This window comes from Ostrea edulis, chromosome 2, assembly GCF_947568905.1.
Source record: "Ostrea edulis chromosome 2, xbOstEdul1.1, whole genome shotgun sequence".
NCBI classification, from domain to species: Eukaryota; Metazoa; Mollusca; class Bivalvia; order Ostreida; family Ostreidae; genus Ostrea; species Ostrea edulis.
This window is the reverse complement of record NC_079165.1, coordinates 2,493,459-2,511,461: the sequence shown is the minus strand read 5'-3', so window position 1 is coordinate 2,511,461 and position 18,003 is coordinate 2,493,459. Positions and strand designations below refer to the sequence as shown.

The 18,003-nt window shown below is 36.5% G+C and overlaps 1 protein-coding gene across 2 annotated transcripts; it reads left to right on the top strand.

The window, feature by feature from the left end:
* Positions 1-1,781: 1,781 nt before the first annotated feature.
* LOC125679950 (ganglioside GM2 activator-like) lies at positions 1,782-9,572 on the top strand. 2 transcript variants are annotated; one of them, XM_048919403.2, is made up of 4 exons: positions 1,782-2,814; positions 5,799-6,000; positions 6,224-6,407; positions 8,984-9,572. In XM_048919403.2, the coding sequence occupies exons 1-4, from the start codon at positions 2,685-2,687 to the stop codon at positions 9,095-9,097; spliced, it is 630 nt and encodes a 209-aa protein (XP_048775360.2). In that variant the 5' UTR covers positions 1,782-2,684; the 3' UTR covers positions 9,098-9,572. The 2 variants fall into 2 exon arrangements, with proteins under 2 accessions (XP_048775360.2, XP_048775361.2); XM_048919404.2 differs by having other exon boundaries at positions 1,789-2,814; positions 6,224-6,401.
* Positions 9,573-18,003: the final 8,431 nt, after the last annotated feature.

Sequence of the window (18,003 nt, the reverse complement as noted above, 5' to 3'; positions counted from 1 at the left end):
TATAAACGCGCATTTGTTGAGAGAGAGAAAAATGTTTTTAAGTCTTTTATTCGTCGGCGACACTATGTCAATTATTGTAATGAATATTCCCCCGCACGTCCGGAGTTGTGAAAATGCCCCCAGCCAGCAGGAGACAGCACAGCGTTTCTTATCTCCCCAAGACGGCACGAAACAAACATTAAATGAACGTTTACGTCAGTTGTATATTTTACCTATTTAAGTCCTCAGATTATTTACGATACTTTCAATATTAAGCCAGGATTTGATAATTATCTTAACAGTATCAGATTCTAACAGGTAAAATAGATGGACATTGTTCGCCATTGCAGGTGCTGTGATTGTTGGAGACGATAAATGTCGAACAGGAAACAAACGGGGATCCGGAGGAGACTCGGATTTCGTTCATCTTCAGACAATTAATCAAATAAATCTACAGGCGAGAACTCGTGTAAGCACAATGATTTTCTTTGTATATATAATTTTACACCCGTAAAGTTCAGAAGATAAACGCACCGTTGAATTTTGTACTATGTAACTTACAAACCGAGACGAATTCTGACGACGGATGTTTGTGTTCCGGAATTATGTAATCATTAATATATCTAATATACACAAGAAGGGACACAGACAAGAAAGGACAGAGACTGAGAGCATGACTCCTTACAATATCTTAAACGATAAATGTACACATAGAGAAAAACCAATAACATGGTCAGGTTTGGTTTAATCTACTTACAAAAATAATATCAAGTTGACGCAATTCCTCCGTTTTCGCAAGCAAGTAATCATAAATATATTTGAAAAGTATCGAGGCTGTGGAAAAATTAATATTGATTTTTCTCAACTACTTCGTGTAGAGAAATTCTTTTGGAGTTAAAAAAAGAAGAAGAAGAAAGTGTTTTAAATATGACACGAATTCCATCTTTACCTGTAGCTATTAATGCTTTTCACACCGTTGATTTTCACATATTTTATTTAGGCCCAGAGAAGATAGAGTTTTAGTTTAGGAATGATTTCTCTCTACCAATTTTTTAAAATTAAAACCAAAGAAAATTCGTGTAAAACAACACGTTATAATATCTGGAAAAAAAACTGTTGTGTGAATGCATGAAGTATGTGTAAATTTTTATAATCTAAAACAATCCTTTTGCGTCCAGGAATATTCATGTATACTGTATTCATTAGTGTTTTTCAAATTATGTACTCAGTTTATGACATATTGTAATAAGTGAAGATGAACTGTATAAAGTTAGTATGACGTAGTTAGACAGGGATCGCCAATACTAATCTATAGACTTGGCGATTTATGAATTTAATCAGAAATAACAGGTGTCTTAAAACTGATCCCAAGTTTCGGAGACTAACTAGAACGAGATTTCCCGGCCCTTAAGATGGCAGGTACGAAACGTCAGGCCGTCTGAAGTGCCTGGTCTCTAATTGATAATTCTATCTATTACCCGGACAGCGACAGAGTTTCTTATTAGAAAAGAACTCTGACATGTAATACAGAAGTGTCATAGTAAAAAACAAACCGACATAAACTGATCGGGACTGGCAGCGAGCCATTTAGTGGACCCGCTGGCCCACGTGTGTTTTCCTATTGTCGGGACGGGTAACATAATTTATCCACCTTTTCTCTATTAATTGCCTGGTATATTATCAAAACTGATAAAATTATTACATATAAAATGTCAATTTAAAGGTAGTAAAGACGTCGTGTAGTCAATAGATATAAAAAGAAAAACGCTATAAAATGATTTGCAAGGTAGTTATAAATTAATAAGCTGTTCGCGCCTCTGTGAATGAGGTTTGTTGATACCGGCTTGGGTGGTCCGACGTATTATATATATGAAAAGGTACAGCGAACTACTAGAAGTGACCGCCTCAATGAAACGGGGTAATTTTGTTCTCTAGTAATTTTGTGATTTTCCTCTAATGAAAAAGAGTGGCATATATATCAAACGTAAGCAGTGAAAAAATACAAGAAATTTGACGAATGGTTTGTGTTAGGTACATTAAAAGAAAGGCCGCGTACGAAGTGATAAAAGCGGAGAAATAATTGAACAAAAAGACGCTTATGAGCTAAAGGTCAATTAATCGCCTGAATGGTTGAAGAAAAAGTCGCTGCCTCTTCCTTTGCTTTAATCTATGGAATCGGACCATTCGGAAAACTATAAGTGGAGGATATCCAGTGACTGGCCTAGCGGAGGGCGGGAATATTGAGAGAGCGTCGGAGTACGCAAGGCAGTAGGCTTGGTGTTGGAGAATGACGTTAGTGGTAGCGAACCACGTGTGGGGTCCCAACACAGCTTTTATACACATTGGTAAATATTTGTTCGAAGAAAAACTATGAAGATTTTCAGTATTCGTTGACATCCAGGGTTATCAGCACCGGAGGAAAATATAACTTTTATGAATATAAATATTTTCATAAATCATTTGCAAAAATAATTCATGGTTTACTCTAGATAAGTATGTAGAAGAGGAAGATTTTTCGTAAAGATATGCACCTCTGAATGATATTTCTCAAATTGTCAAAGGAAATGTCGCATATGTTCCAACGGATATCTCAGAAACTCCAAAGGATGTTAAAGATGAATCGACATTGGAATTCGCTGAGGGCTAGTTGTTACAGTGGCTGAATACACCGGTCTTTTATATCGTAAAAAAAATTTTTTTAACAAATGTATTTCAAAATGTGGATGTGTACCTGTGATATGAAAAAGCTTGCCTTATTTGTGCTTTTGGTACTAAACACTTTTGCTCTTGCAAGGAGGAAAAGAAACGACCCAGAATTCTGGTACAACGACTGCGGTAAGTTAATATTACAATTATTTAACAATATAGTATAGTGCTGATATAACAATATAGTATACGATATAAATGTACAATTCAACATGTAATAAATCGACTTTCGACGAGGTTTCATCAATACATCTAGGACGTGTAGGAATATAAGACCGATGTTATAAATTATATTGTATGTCATTTTCAAAATTTTCTTTATTATTTACAATTTTCATGTTCAGAAAAAAAAAAGAAAAAAAAAAAGGGAATTCTTTCGTTAAATTTCCGACATGGTATAGGATAGATCGATTTGGTATTGGGAGAATAACGAAGAAGGTAATGATATAAAAAGAATAGCATAGATCAAAGACCAGAAAATGAAAGTAATTACATCTTGTGAAGGTTAAATGCCAGGCAAAAAATTCTTAATTACCCAGATAACACCTGTGCTCTGATTAAATTAGAAACCCCTCTCAATAGCGCGTGATATTATCCTGCTGTTTTTTAATTGAAATTGAGAATTTTAGTTTGACTTAAATTACATTGGACTCGTGAGTGTTCCTACTAGAAAGGGAACGCTGGTAAATTCAATTTGAGGTGTCAATTACTGATTTGATTGATCTTTGAAAAAGTAGCATTTGAAAAGGGTTGCATAATTTTTGTTCAAAACTAATCGGGGTGGTCTTTTCTGTATAATAGCGAAAATGTAACGTAAATGTTTCATTTCTAATACAACTTTCAAAGATCTTTCTGTGGGGAGGATTTATGAATATTTGGAATTTATCGACTGTATAATACCATGACCTTTCAAAAGAATTCTTTTGATATGTAAACAGTAGATGTAACGAACCAAATGACCCCCTCGTTGTACTTTTGTACGACATATAACATTTTCTTTATCGCCAACACTGGACAAAGAACACAGACCAAAAGCAGGGGTAACTGGACACATGATCCTGTCAGCCACCGTGAAAGAAAGAGGTGGTCTTAAGAAATCATTCCTTTAAACTTTTATAATTAATTGTACCGCATTTGCATCGACAATTATATTTTGGGGACAAAACACATGGATTATTTCCCCACCCCCTATTGTATCGCTTTCCCCCGTGCCATGCCATCATCTATAATGTACCGATGTTCGATCTAACTACTGCTGCATTCTGTTGCATTCTCTACCGACAGTTTACACTAATCTGCCCCCATGTGTGCGCTGTAAACGTGAATTATCTTATTTGTAATTGTACGATAACTGTCAGTCGATATATCTTTCATTGCAAGCAGGTAGTTGAGATGCCAAGGTGTGAAATATACAAGCCAGGACCTGGGAGTTCTTGTGTAAGGGCGAAAGCGCTCTCAAGAAAATACACTGTTTCGCCGTTTTCAATAGACACGTTTATTTCTAATGGGCGATCTGGCACCTTAAAAGATCGTTCGTTACAATAACTGTTCAAGTACAAGGGATAAGCAAAATCAACAGTAGGAAACATTCTACGATACCCAAACGCTGAAAACCAAACGGAAGCAACAGAAACATCTCGCTCGTTTGATGCACCCCTAAATATTTGAGGTGTTTCCTAAATACTACAACATAACCATCAATTATCCAATTACAAACACTGACCTCCCAGACGAACTTTTGATAATTCTGAAAACCGACTTAAATCTTCCCGGTGCATGCTCTTTATGATAATTTTATATACCGGAATTGGCACGACATGGGCTATTTCTCTCTGGGCTGATAAACCACGCGCTCGAAATGACGCAACTTGAACGTAAAATTTACCGCAGGTGCCCGTTTAGTTATTAACTAATAATATTTAAAATGTACTTTATGTTTCCAATGAAACAGGGAAATTTAACTTAAATAATAACCGTGAAATTGGATTTTTTTGCAGCTTTTCTGATATTTTTGTTAAGGAATGTACATTAGTTTAACTGCAAATGATAGTTTAAGGGTAACGCCACGTATGACAAGTGATTTTCCACGCCTTGAAATTTATCAATTGGCAATAAGAACTCGTACATCATTAGTTATGTAATTTTAACGAAATTCGCTGGAGAACTCCAAACATCTTGAAATGCCATACCGTTGAAACGTTTTTGGCACAGGTGAGAACGGGGAGACGACCACAATACCCACTTTGTGGCCGCTGTGGTTAATCAAAATGTGCGAAGATCTTCACAATACAGCCCACCGCGGGCTGAGGACTGAGGGAGGGGCGGGGGAATTAATGACTTACTATTATGTGGTTTCATCATTCACAAAACACTGCCTATCACCCGCCATGTAATCACTAGTTTTCTTACCAAGATTAAACAGACCAGGCTTAATACACAACCGACACCTTTGTTAAGTTGACACGGCCGTTTTTCAAATACCGTCTCTTGAAGTGGTTTTTGAGAAACTGAGGTAAATCTCCACGTAAGAGAGTATCTTGTCTTGTTTTCACGACGTGTACAGGGTATCACAAATCGGACGTTCCTAATATCCAAAGTTCAATTAAGAATTAAAGTTCATTTTTGAAGATACATGAAAATATGCACTGCGACTCTTTATGCCAGTATACGCCATGAAGCGTGATAGGTGAAGCGTGATAGCGTGAAGCGTTATAGTTCAAAAATGAAATTTACATTCTACTTTCATTTCTGTCAGAAGTCCCAGCTGTTAAAATAGACGTACTATATTTACTAAGATTCATACGCACATTGTTCCCATCCGTTTCGCATTCATGAGGAAATGGCTACCATTACAATTGTTAAAGATATCGAAGGCAAAAAAAATTGGGAATGTAAATATGAAGAAATGAACGAAAGCTAACAAACAAGATATAATAAATTAAAAGAAATGAGCCGACCACAGAAAATACAGCGCATGGCATATCTTTACCAGACAGTGTCCTGAATCAAGTATTTTACCTTAATTAACCGGTAGTCTCTGGGATAACATTTTATTAACTATTATCATCCGTCTCTGAGATAACAAGTAAACAGTGTTTCTTTTCTTTTTTCAGGGGCAGAGAACAGATCAGTGATATTTAACAACTTGCTTTTATTTCCAACACCCATAATTACTCCAGGGACTTTATACATCAGCATGAATGGAAACATAACCCGAGAGCTGCCCAGGCGGCTATCCATTCAGCTTGTAGTAAATAAATATTGGATTGGAATTCCATTTATGCTCCCATGCTTTAATAATCAAATTGGTTCCTGGTAAGTATGTAAATTATCAAATCAAAATGCCTCGCGTTCTTTCTTGTCCTACAAACAATGAAGATCTACAATATACTTCAGTTAGTTTTTAGTGTGTTTACCCACGTATTGTCTCTGTTGCTGTAATGTCTTCATAAAATTTGCATGGGGTCCTTTATTCATATTATGACAACTATTTATCACAGATTTTGATAATATGACCATTTTATGTTCTAATTTCCAGTTTATATGAAGATATCTGTGACAATTTAGCAGCTTTTGAGCGAAGAAGACGCTGCCCTAAGATGCTCCGAGACCATCAAATCCAATGTTATTGTCCATTCCATGCGGGAACGTTCAGTTTTAAAAATCTCGCAATCAATATTCCAAAAATAGGAGGCTTTGCTGGGGCTTTTGTAAAAGTAAGAGTAAGCATTGTTTTATTTATATCTTTATTCATCTGATAGTGAATCGCAGGAATATCAAGGCAAGTCGGGTGTGATTTTCCAAAGACCTACTGGACAGACTGTCGGGGGGGGGGGGGGGGGTCGGGGGGGGGTGTGCTTGAGGATTGATGACGTGTAGATTGAGGTTGGTTGTACTAAGATTTTCGAAACTATACAAGGTCAAATATTATAATTTAAGGGACAAATTTGACAATGTCCTATGTTACAAGAACCTTCACATTTGACAGTTGGTGTCTAGTGCTGTTTTAAAAAAACCCAAACAAAACGATTAGGCAGTGCAAATTATAAATTAATGTCATATCGTGCAAACGAAAAAAATTGTTAAACTTGTCAGTGAAAAAGATGTCTGTACTTTTAAGAATAGAACATTTGATATGTCACTCAAACATTTCATTCACCTCGTTCTCACGTAGCGTGTTATGATCGAGATCGACCTTCGACCTTGACTGTCACATTTCTGTTTTCGTGCACATTGTCGCACGCCTACCCGTGCTGCGTTCTGTCAAATCTTTAACAATGTGCGTGTCTTGTCGTAGGAACCAATCCTGCTAGACGTATCCATGGCATTACTATCTGTGATTTTGAATTCAAGGATTCTCAAATATCAAAAAAGAATACACACCCAAAAAAAATTAATTTTATTGCGTCTTAAAAATACGGTTCGTGTAATAATCATAATCTCTTGATCGCTAAAAACAGAACCCCAAGGTCTTCTATTTTAAGTATATTGATAATGAACATTGACTCCTAACCCATGCCGCCTGATTGCCAGGCATTAAAGCAAGATGTGATGACACCGGTGTCATATGTATTTTGACGTTTTCATTTCGTTTCTCTGGCAAGATGTTAAAAACCTTCCCTCGGTGTGTGGTACCATCCATCTATATCTAGTTTAACTAAAATTTCTAAAATACTGAAACCTTTTTTCCCCCTGTATCTGGTAAAATATCATTCATCAACGGAAACACTTGCTAACAAAATCGTACGATCTTCTATCTTGTTTTGTGTATTTTTATCAGATCTTTTTTTTTTTTTTATTCAATATCCATTTTTGTAGAGTATCCAAGAGCTATATGCTTAAGAATTGGCAAATCATTCGTTAATTCAAATGTACTTAAGGACCTGGCTAAATAGCTTCAACCATCCAACTAAAGCCAGAAAATTTGACAAGCACTTGATCGCTAATTCAAAACTAATTTCCGCTTTAAATCTCATATTTTCACCACTAAGATTTTTAATTAAGTATCCCCTCGATAACGAAATGAATAGCCCCTTGAAGATATTTTCAATATTTTTTTTTTCAATCCGTTACAGCAACGGTATCCGTAACATTTATACTCTGAGATGTCACAAGCTCACGAGCGTTATATTGACCAATATATGACACTCTCTTGGCACGCGTTCTATGCAGATCTTAATTGAGCCCGGCGTTGATCGACTGTCGCTATGCGAGGCGCATTAACCTCGGCAACGATCTCTATTTCTTGTATGACAGTAGCGAGTTTTAGTCTTGGCATTTAATTGGACCACCCTGACAGAACGAAATACAAGCCAACCAAAATGATAGAAATTTTACTGCGTTTTCCCCCTCCCATTTCTTTAGCGCGATTTGGGGGAATGAAATATTCAGGGGGACACCTGTGAAAGGAAGAGAGAACATACACGTTATTAAAGAAGTTAATTGACATATCACCCCACGTGGAATAATATGCGGGGGGCACTGTTTCCTCCTAAAAAAAAAAGATAATTCTTACCGATTCTCAGAAACAACGGATCAAAGCCGATCTGGATGCCAGTTGATATCTGTCAAGTTTTTATCATTTTTATCAAGATATTGTGTAAATTCAATAATGAAACATAGTGTGCATTTGTAATTTTGAAAGATCTTCATCAACTCAATCCATACCATTACTGTTAAAATCACGACGGCTCGAAATCTGTTTCGCTCTCTATATATAACGATATGTAACTATCAGATAGATAATTCGAGACGGAAAAACTTCTAATAAAAAATTTGAAGAGGCTATCAATGGTCAATATTTTTTTTGTTTTGTTAAATTTTTATGTATATAATTCTACTAATTTTCAGTCAACACGGTTTAAGAAAGTTAGGATATGAAATAAAAACTCTGACAAGTTAGAAAGTTGGGATAAAAAATACCCCGACAAATAAGAAAGTTAGAATAAAAATTAAACCCCCGACAAATTAGAAATTTAGAATAAAAAATAAAACTCCCGACAAATAAGAAATTTGGGATAAAAAATTAAAAAGCCTGATAAATACGTGTAAGGAAGTTGGGATAAAAAAATAAAAAGCCTGTCAAATAAGAAAGTTGGGATAAAAAATTAAAAAGCCTAATAAATAAGAAAGTTGGGATAAAAATATAAAAACCCTGACAAATAAGGAAGTTAGAATAAAGAAATAAAACCCTAAACAAACAAGGAAGTTGGGATAAGACAAAGAACGTTGACGAATAAGAAATATGTGTATGGCATTATGATTTGCGTTTGTATCTTGTTTTCTTTTCTCTTGTTAGGGTGACTATGGAGTGACTATAAAAGTTCTTGATGAATCTAAGGCAGAACTTGGATGTGTTGAAATGAAACTCTCCTTGAAGAAGCGAAATAAAGGATGGCTTTTCCGAATATAGAAGACAGTGTGATATTATTTAAAGATACGGGTGCTATCGGAGAAAATCGATGGGAAATCCATTTTTGTCCGCTTATGATATTTTGGGTGATCAGTGTAGATGTCGCTGTATGACGACTGATGCTTCACGTGCTAGCGGTATGTCGCAAATTCGACAACAGACCGTTTTGTATTCAATGCTGCAGAAGCGCATGCGTACAGAATTATGTAAAGTGTGTTCATACAAGTTTCACGGGTAACAATATGGCGTTCATTTTCGAAGTGTGTACTGTCAGACAAAGTTCCTGTAGCTTTACATAATTAATCCAACTTACAGAGTAGATCCTGCTGTTATTTGTCACGTAGACTACCTCCTTTGCAAAGCTTTTGTCTTCTTAAATGCATGTAAATCCAGTCATTTAAATGTTATTCGTTCATTGATGTATACAATTTGTCAGATACTGTTGTTTTTATTAAATTAAATCTTGTACATGGATTTCCTTTACTACATTCTTTCAACTGGTTACTTTGGCTATGAAGTAGTAAATTGACCTCAGTTTGACTCTCTGATGCTCTTCTCGATATGCAGAAAGTGAGACTACATACGACCTGCTAGGTCTTCATCAGTCCTCTATCATTTTCATCGATGCTTGGAAATTTGAAACATTCAATGTTTGTTTTTGTTTTGTTTATTTTACGTATGGTCGAGAATTTTTCACTCATATTGAGACGTCACCAGCTGTAGGTGAAATGCCACAAATTTAATCCTATGCTTAACGCTAAAGACCGTAGCAGCGAGGAATCTTTATCGTGTCAACGCCTGCTGTGACGCAGGACCTCAGTTTTTAAGGTCATATCCGAAAGACCCGTGATTCTTACTTCTACATGCGGAGCGTTTGGCGAAGGAGCAATCACTACCTATGTTAACGTTTTAGGTTTGACGCGGCCGTGACACGAGCGGGGCTCGAACTCACGATCCCCGGTTACGCAGCGAACGCTCTACCACTGAGCCACCGCGATCGGTAAAACATTCAAAGGATGATTACCAAGTAGTAAGCAGAACAATGAATATTGCGCTTTATTAAATTATGGAAAGATGCGGTATGAAAAAGCGACGACTGGTTTATTTGGACATACATGTAATTTGTTAGTTTTTCGGAATATGGTGGAATTAATATTTTACCTGGGTCATGGATGACTTTCCATATCCCCCTCCCGCATAGGGTAAACTGGAATTTCTGTTTCCATCTGTCGGGAATATTCATAATTTACAATGCAAAAGTTTCAAGTTCAGCTGATCTCAAACCACAAATGGTGCATGAGCACCGTGTACAATGCCACATGCGGGGACCGTGATTGGTGTAGCGCGGGGTCTGTGAATTCCAAGCAAAGAAAGTAGGTCGATAAGTATTCAAAGACTGATTGTGTTTAATTAAAACAAATCTAGATAGCCTAAAGTATCGCACGGAAGAAATAGTTATTGACAAGCTAGCAGTAGCAATTGGGAAGTCTAAAACTCTTTGGAAATGCTCAAACACTTCGACAATATACAAATAGGGTAGGCGCCGGGTATATTGTTCGGTGTATCTGATGAGAAAACTTCATTCCTACTGCATAAAATTCAATTTTTTTCCGATCAGAAACAGTTGCTCTCAATAGGAACTGATATTCTTCTGGAAAAAAAACCCAGCACAAAATCATGATACATGTATGCCGAGTATTTGATTTAAAACCCAGTATGTTTATTGTCACCCACCGCAATGTTGAAGGGAACATAAAAATACCGTTGTCCATGCGTCCGTCTCACTTTACTTTGTGGACGCAACTTCTCCGAAACCACTCAACGGATTTTGTTCTTTTGTAGGAATGTTAGTCACCATATGTAGTTGATCATATTGCACCGCCATTTTTATTCGACAAATTTTACAGGAGTTATGAGACTGTTCTATGTACATTTTACGCTATAGGAACACTGGACGCAACTCCACAGAGACAGCTCATCGGATTTTGTTCAAATTTTGTAAAATTGTTAGTCACAATATGTAGTTGATCATATTCCATCACAATTTTGATTCATCAAATGTTTCAGGAGTTATGGGATTTTAGTGCTTCAATCCTTTTTGGGGGCGGTGGGGAATATATGACTACGCGTAGTAATCTTGTATTCATTTTGACTCTGTGTCATAATTCAATTTCATTCACAGCACACCGTGAGGAATCTCACAGCTGTCGCGTACTTTTCCTTCCTGGTACAAAATCATACGAATTCTTAGCATAATACCTTGGGGATATATATGTACTCAATACCAATCTTTACAATTTATACAAATCATTCATATAAATTTAATTCATGTTGAAAATTGACTTTTAGAACATTGTAATTAACAGCTGACCTCTCCTTAGTATGCTATAATTGTATCAGTATCTGAGATACTTAATTGCTGTATACGGTTCCAACGGTCTAGTACGTCGCGTTTCTATAACAATATTTTTTTCAAGTATACATCTGCTATGGTGAACAGGTAGAGAACATACTTCTGAATGTCAGCTCCCAGTGTTTTGATACAAAAATATCTATAGTGACAGAAGCTGGGTCCCTAGATTTTCCTCAGTTTCACACTTTCCCCCATGATTAGGAGAATGTGTGTAGAACTGTTTTGTAACTCTTGCTATAAATCCGTGGGTTTGACTCGCAAGACTGCATGCTCGATAGGTAGAAAATCATATGGTTTGCTTCATAGTCATCAGTCTTTACTTTTTCGGGTGCAGAATACATTATATGCCAAATACGTAGTTTGTCGGGGGAAACTTGAGTATAAGCAGTTCTTGTTCACATAATATGTCCTCTGGCATCTTTCTACACTTCAAAGCATTCAACGATTGTGATTTCAGACACGATGCTGACACCAGTGTAGCGGTTATCAGCTGAGAAGTTTGGAGATTATTTGTAGCTCCTAAAATATACAATGTAATTCAACAACGCTGCCTTCTCTGACTTTGTCTAGGATTTTCGCATTGACAGGAATGTCTTTCTGATTTAACTGACCTCTATAACTTTATACACAACGAATTTGTCATTAACCTTAGTGAATATACATACATATACCATGCTCGCTGGGAATTTCCACTGATAGAAGAATTAATTCATTTTTGTGGTAATAACACAACGAGTTTAGCCTCTGTGGTTTACATGCCATTGAAAATGGTGACATGGAATGCAGTCCTAAAACCTCTTGAAATTTGTCTCCCCTTTAGAACAGTTATAATTTACATCGTATGTCTTGTAATAAATAATGAAATTCAATATTCAAATATTAAAAACATAACGAAAACACTAGATGGCATCACTAAAGACATTAAAAACATGCATCGTTGCTATTTGTCAATGTACATGTATTAGGAAGGGTCCTGTATAGTACGTTATACTTTCTTAGAATGGTTGTATCCAGCGTTATATTTTAATTATCGTTAATAAACATTTTAATAGCAAAGTTTTCTTCCTGACGTTTATGGTGAACATTTGTAATGATGTTGACTTTTCACTAATAATGTAATTGAATTTTAGGTGGGTTTTTCTGTTTTCTAAAACAAAGAAAGAAAACAAACGACTGAAACCAATTTACACGAAATTTTCTAACTGTGTTGAAGTGTTTGAGCAAGTAGTAGGGGATCTGACCGAATGCTATATATCATTCAAACCAGAATTCATAGCGTCACCTGATAGGCTATATGATTCTTAAGCATTATCTGTATAAAGAAAAATATGGACCATTTTCTAACCCCTCCTCACGGACATCTATATACTCTCCATAGTAAACTGCCGTAAGGGTTAGTTATAACCTGCATTACAATTTATTACATCGCGCATTGTGGATCAGGTAATCGGACGAGTATATATATCATTATATCAAGTAGTCAGCCTACACAATCAAAAATTAAAAATGTAGTTTAAAGTGTAAGTTCATATGTAGCTTTAGTTTAGTGCTATTTTTTTTCTACATCTTTATAAATTTTCGTTTTTTTCTGAGGAAGAGACAGGTCATCTCGAAACATCTGACAAGAATTTGTTCGTGTCGATGATATACATGGAGTTTGAGTATGAAGTGTTTCTATGCTTTACCTTTTCGGTTATCAATGATCTAGTTTGTCAATACAACCTATCATTGGGTCAAATGTTGTCTGACGTGTTTCATACTGATTGTTAGGCTGTTCTTGGCACACTGATTTTGACTAAGGATTACTCCGTTTACCTGATCAAGACATGGGGCTCACGGCGGGTGTGACCGGTCGACAGGGAATGCTTACTCCTCCAAGACACCTAATGATCCAACCTCTGGTATATCTAGGGGTCCGTGTTTGCCCAACTCTTTATTTTGTATTCTGAAATTGATCGCTGTTCACTATATTCACCTTTCATCAATGCCGGAAATAAAGATGATAATAATGAAAGGGTCATAGGATAAAAATGTCGAAATTCATAAATCATAATATGGGTAAAGGAGAATGATATTGTGTTTCTGAAGCTCATGTAGATTAATTTCATTGAGCCACTTAAAATATTAGGCATTACGACCAGTGCCACTTGTCTGTCACAAAGACTTTCATTGAATTTTAAAAGCAGGCTTTTTGTCTTTAAAAGATACATGTACGTTTAAATTACATGTTTTGATATGTAATCAAAAATCAATTAATTGATAAATTGAAAACAAAACCCATTAAAATTATACATAACTTTACTTTGTTTCAAGCTATCAATTGGTCGAGGGATGCTGAACCAATGACCAAACGTACGTCCATGCAGCAATCAGTCAAAATGAACACTTTTGTTAGTTTCCTGCAAAATGAAAGTATGTTCCCTACCCCCCATCTACATACGGACACAGTCTAAAAATCACTGCTCCATTATATAAACAGGAGAAAAAGATAGCAGGTATTATGCAGAAACTTGGTGGGAATAGAAATAACGACACCAGTATAACAAATATCTTTCTTCTTTAATTTTTTTTGGCATGCCATAGTTACAGTATACAATGCGACGACTACATAAAAATTCTTCATTAATTAATAAACCAATGTGTCTCGCACAACTGCACTTGGTATTAATTTCAAACATTCCAATCGATTTCCACTGTGGGAGAAACCGCGTGCACAGCCATTCACGTGTATCATAGAGACAAAGTCGGTAATGTACTACAAAATATCGAAATAATCTACATGTATGTCATTACTGCAACTCATGTTTCCTGTAAAACTATACATGGTATCAACTATGTCTACCAAGTTTCATTAAAACTGTTGGAGACGCTGCTTCACAAACCTACAGTGTAGAATTAAGGAGGACACACACTTATTACGGATAGTGTGCTGGTTCACACGGAGTATTTAGGCTTCTCTATTTGAATGAGAATTCTCGTACAATGGAGAAAAAAAATCCCCGATCGAGTGGAGATAACTGCTGGTTTTCATTTTTCGATATACATGTATTGGTTATCGTTCTTGCTGCAAGCCACGGTGATCGGTGCGGATCTTGGTAAAATATGAAGAAATAGGCGCAATACAAAGGCTGTTTATAACGGATTGATTTCATAAACCGGCATATAAACCAAATTAGTTTAAAACTAGAAGAGGAGGTTGTAAAAGTATCAAAGTTCATTACAATCAAATTACATGTGTGATGCACGGGATAAAGTACAAATCTTAAAAGTAAATAAAAAGAAAGATTAAACAGAATATTGCGCAGTAAAGCAAGAAAAGGAAAAAGAAAGTACAAAAACAAAATACATGCTATTTTATTCACTTACATAGTTATCCCACCATATTTACCGGTAGCTAAGGGATCAGGAAAACAGACCTTTCCCCTAAGTATTTTCGAAACTACATTGTAACTTAATTTTTTCTTAAGAGTGTTTCATTGCGAGTTGACATTAAGTTACTGAATTTAAAAGTACTTGGCTTAAGCCAGTATTGATTACTAAAAGTTTTGTACATGTATATTTGAGAATGTTCTACCCCTACAATATAGTGATAGTCATCACCATACTTTCTGCCTTTTAAGAATTTAATTGATATTTTACAAAGTCAACATTACGAGAGTTCCATATGTACGATTGATTGTATATTTCACTCGTATGGAGACGTCACCATTGCCGGTGAAGGGCTGCAGAATGTATGCTTACGGCCCCCGAGCAGGGAGGGATCTTTATCGTACCACACCTGCTGCGACACGGGCCTCAGTTTTTGCAGTCCCATCCGAACGACCGCACCATTTGATAGCCTTTTACGACAAGCAAGGGATCGGGTACTGAGGTCCTATTCTAACCCGGATCCCCATACCAACCATATGAACGATAGACCACGAGATTAAAGGATATTCTGAATACAGGAAATGCAATTATTACTCGTCTCCCTATCAGTACTGCGGTTGTATAAATTACATGTATATACGTTTACGTATAGTATTTTAGTTACTTAATTGAAGTTTTGGCTTAATAGGACACTGTTCTCGCGTAAATATTCATATACATGTACAAAGGGAAACATCCACAGTGTTCGGAGAACTTCGTTTCAAATTTAGAAGTATCCGGGTTACAATAGGTCCTCAGTATCACTTTCTTGTCGTAGGCGGCAACTAAATGAGCGGTCCTTCGGATGAGACTGCAAAAACCCGAGGCTTCGTATCACAGCAGGTGTGGCACGGTAAAGAGTCCTCCCCCATGCTCAAAGACCGTAAGCGTCGAGCATAGGCCAACATTTTGTAGCCCTTCACCAGCAATGGTGACGTTAGCTGCCAAACTGCACCTCTCTGTAAATATATTGGGATAGAACAGATTGATTGATTGATTTTTGTTTAACGTCCCTTTCAAGAATATTTCACTCATATGGAGACGTCACCACTGCCGGTGAAGGGCTGCAAGCTCGGCGCTTATGGCCATTGAGCAGTGAGGGATCTTTATTGTGCCACACCTGCTGTGACAAGAGACCTCGGTTTTTGCGGTCTCATCCGAAGGATCACCCCATTTAATCGCCTCTTACGACATGCAAGGGGGTACTGAGGACCTATTCTAACCTGGATCCCCACGGGATTGGGGGAGATCTATCCCAATATATTTCAGACAGCTACAGTTCTGCAGCTCTCCACGAGTGAAAAATTCTCGAGCGGGACGTTAAACAATATACATTTGCACAACCTACCCAAACAACGAAATTTAGAATGTGCTTTAAAACAAGAGGCCCACAGGCCTTATCGGTCACCTGAATGCTAGTGAAAAAGTATCACTACTTCCATGGGCTATGAAATCTAGAAAAAATTTCCTGTTCTGTTTATCTAAGCTAAATTCTAATGTTCAGCAACAGTATAAAACAAGGTGTGTTCTTAAAACTTCACTGCCTTCAAAAGTGCATACACTGATGAAAGGCTTTAAATAATAGGTGTATTAACATTAAAACATCAAAACATGACTAATTTGGACTCATCCTAAAGTTATAACCCTGGGTTTTGATTGAAATTCACCATTTTTATTACATACTTTTCTGCTATTCCTAAGTATGCATTTAGATTTTATACAGTATCAGCAAACTTACACTTAAATACTATATATAAAAAAATTTGGCCCCACCCTGGGGTCTGAACTCTTACTCTGGGGATCATCAACTTTACAATATTGGTAAAAGACTACCTGCTCTATCCATTTAGTTTCAATTTAGTATCAACAGCACTAAAGAAGATGTTATTTAAGTGTTTTACACATAAACACTATATAACAAGTGTGACCCCGCCCTGGGGTCAGAACCCCTACTCCGGGGATCATGAAATTTACAATTTTGGTAGAGCCCTTCCTGCTCTCCATCTCCATGCATTTAGTTTTCCTTAAACGTGTGTAGTTCTTGAGAAGATTTTTGGAAATTGGTCAATTTTGGGCAGTTTTTGCCCCGCCCCTTAGGCCCCAGGAATCCTGAAATTTACAATTTATGCCCCCCTTGTTCCAAAGATGCTTCATACCAAATATGAAAAGAATTGGAATGATAGTTATCAAGAAGTTAAAAATGTCTATTGTTCACACATTTAATAACTGACCATTTTGGCCCCACCCTGATACCAAAACCCCGACCCCTGGGATCATCAAATTTACAATTTTGGTAAAGGACTACCTGCTCTTTCTGAATATCTATTTAGTTTCAATATAGTATCAACAGCACTAAAGAAGGTGTTATTTAAGTGTTTTACACATAAACACTATATAACAAGTTTGTCCCCGCCCTGGGGTCAGAACCCCTACCCTGGGGATCATGAAATTTACTCTCCATCACCATGCATTTAGTTTTTCTTACACATGAGCGGTTCTTGAGAAGAAGATTTTTGAAAATTGGTCAATTTTGGGCAGTTTTTGCCCCGCCCCTAAGGCCCCAGGGGTGCTGGAGGCCTGAAATTTACAATTGATGTCCCCCTTGTCCCAAAGATACTTCATACCAAATATGAAAAGAATTGGACTGGTAGTTATCAAGAAGAAGTTTAAAATGTTCAATTGTTAACGCACGACGGACGACAACCGATTACAATAGGTCACCTGAGTTTACTCAGGTGACCTAAAAACGTAGATGGACAAGTCAAAAATTATAAATGTTTACAGTCTACTCCACTAATATTGAAGATGATTAAACTGAACTATTTGTTGTATTGAAGTAAAAATAAATCTCCAATAACATTATTTACGTAGTTCAACATTGATGATATTGAACTTTGGATATAATGGATAATTCCGGCCAGTCCCCTTAAAGGGTTTTTATCACGATTTTTATTGCTTGTAAATTTATATGAAAATGTGGTGTTTTGAATCGTGCTATTATTATTTTTTCGATATAAAGCGTGCTTTAGTGATTATTTTGTATGGAAAGTGCAAAAAGCCAGATATGCATATTCTCTTCAGAGAT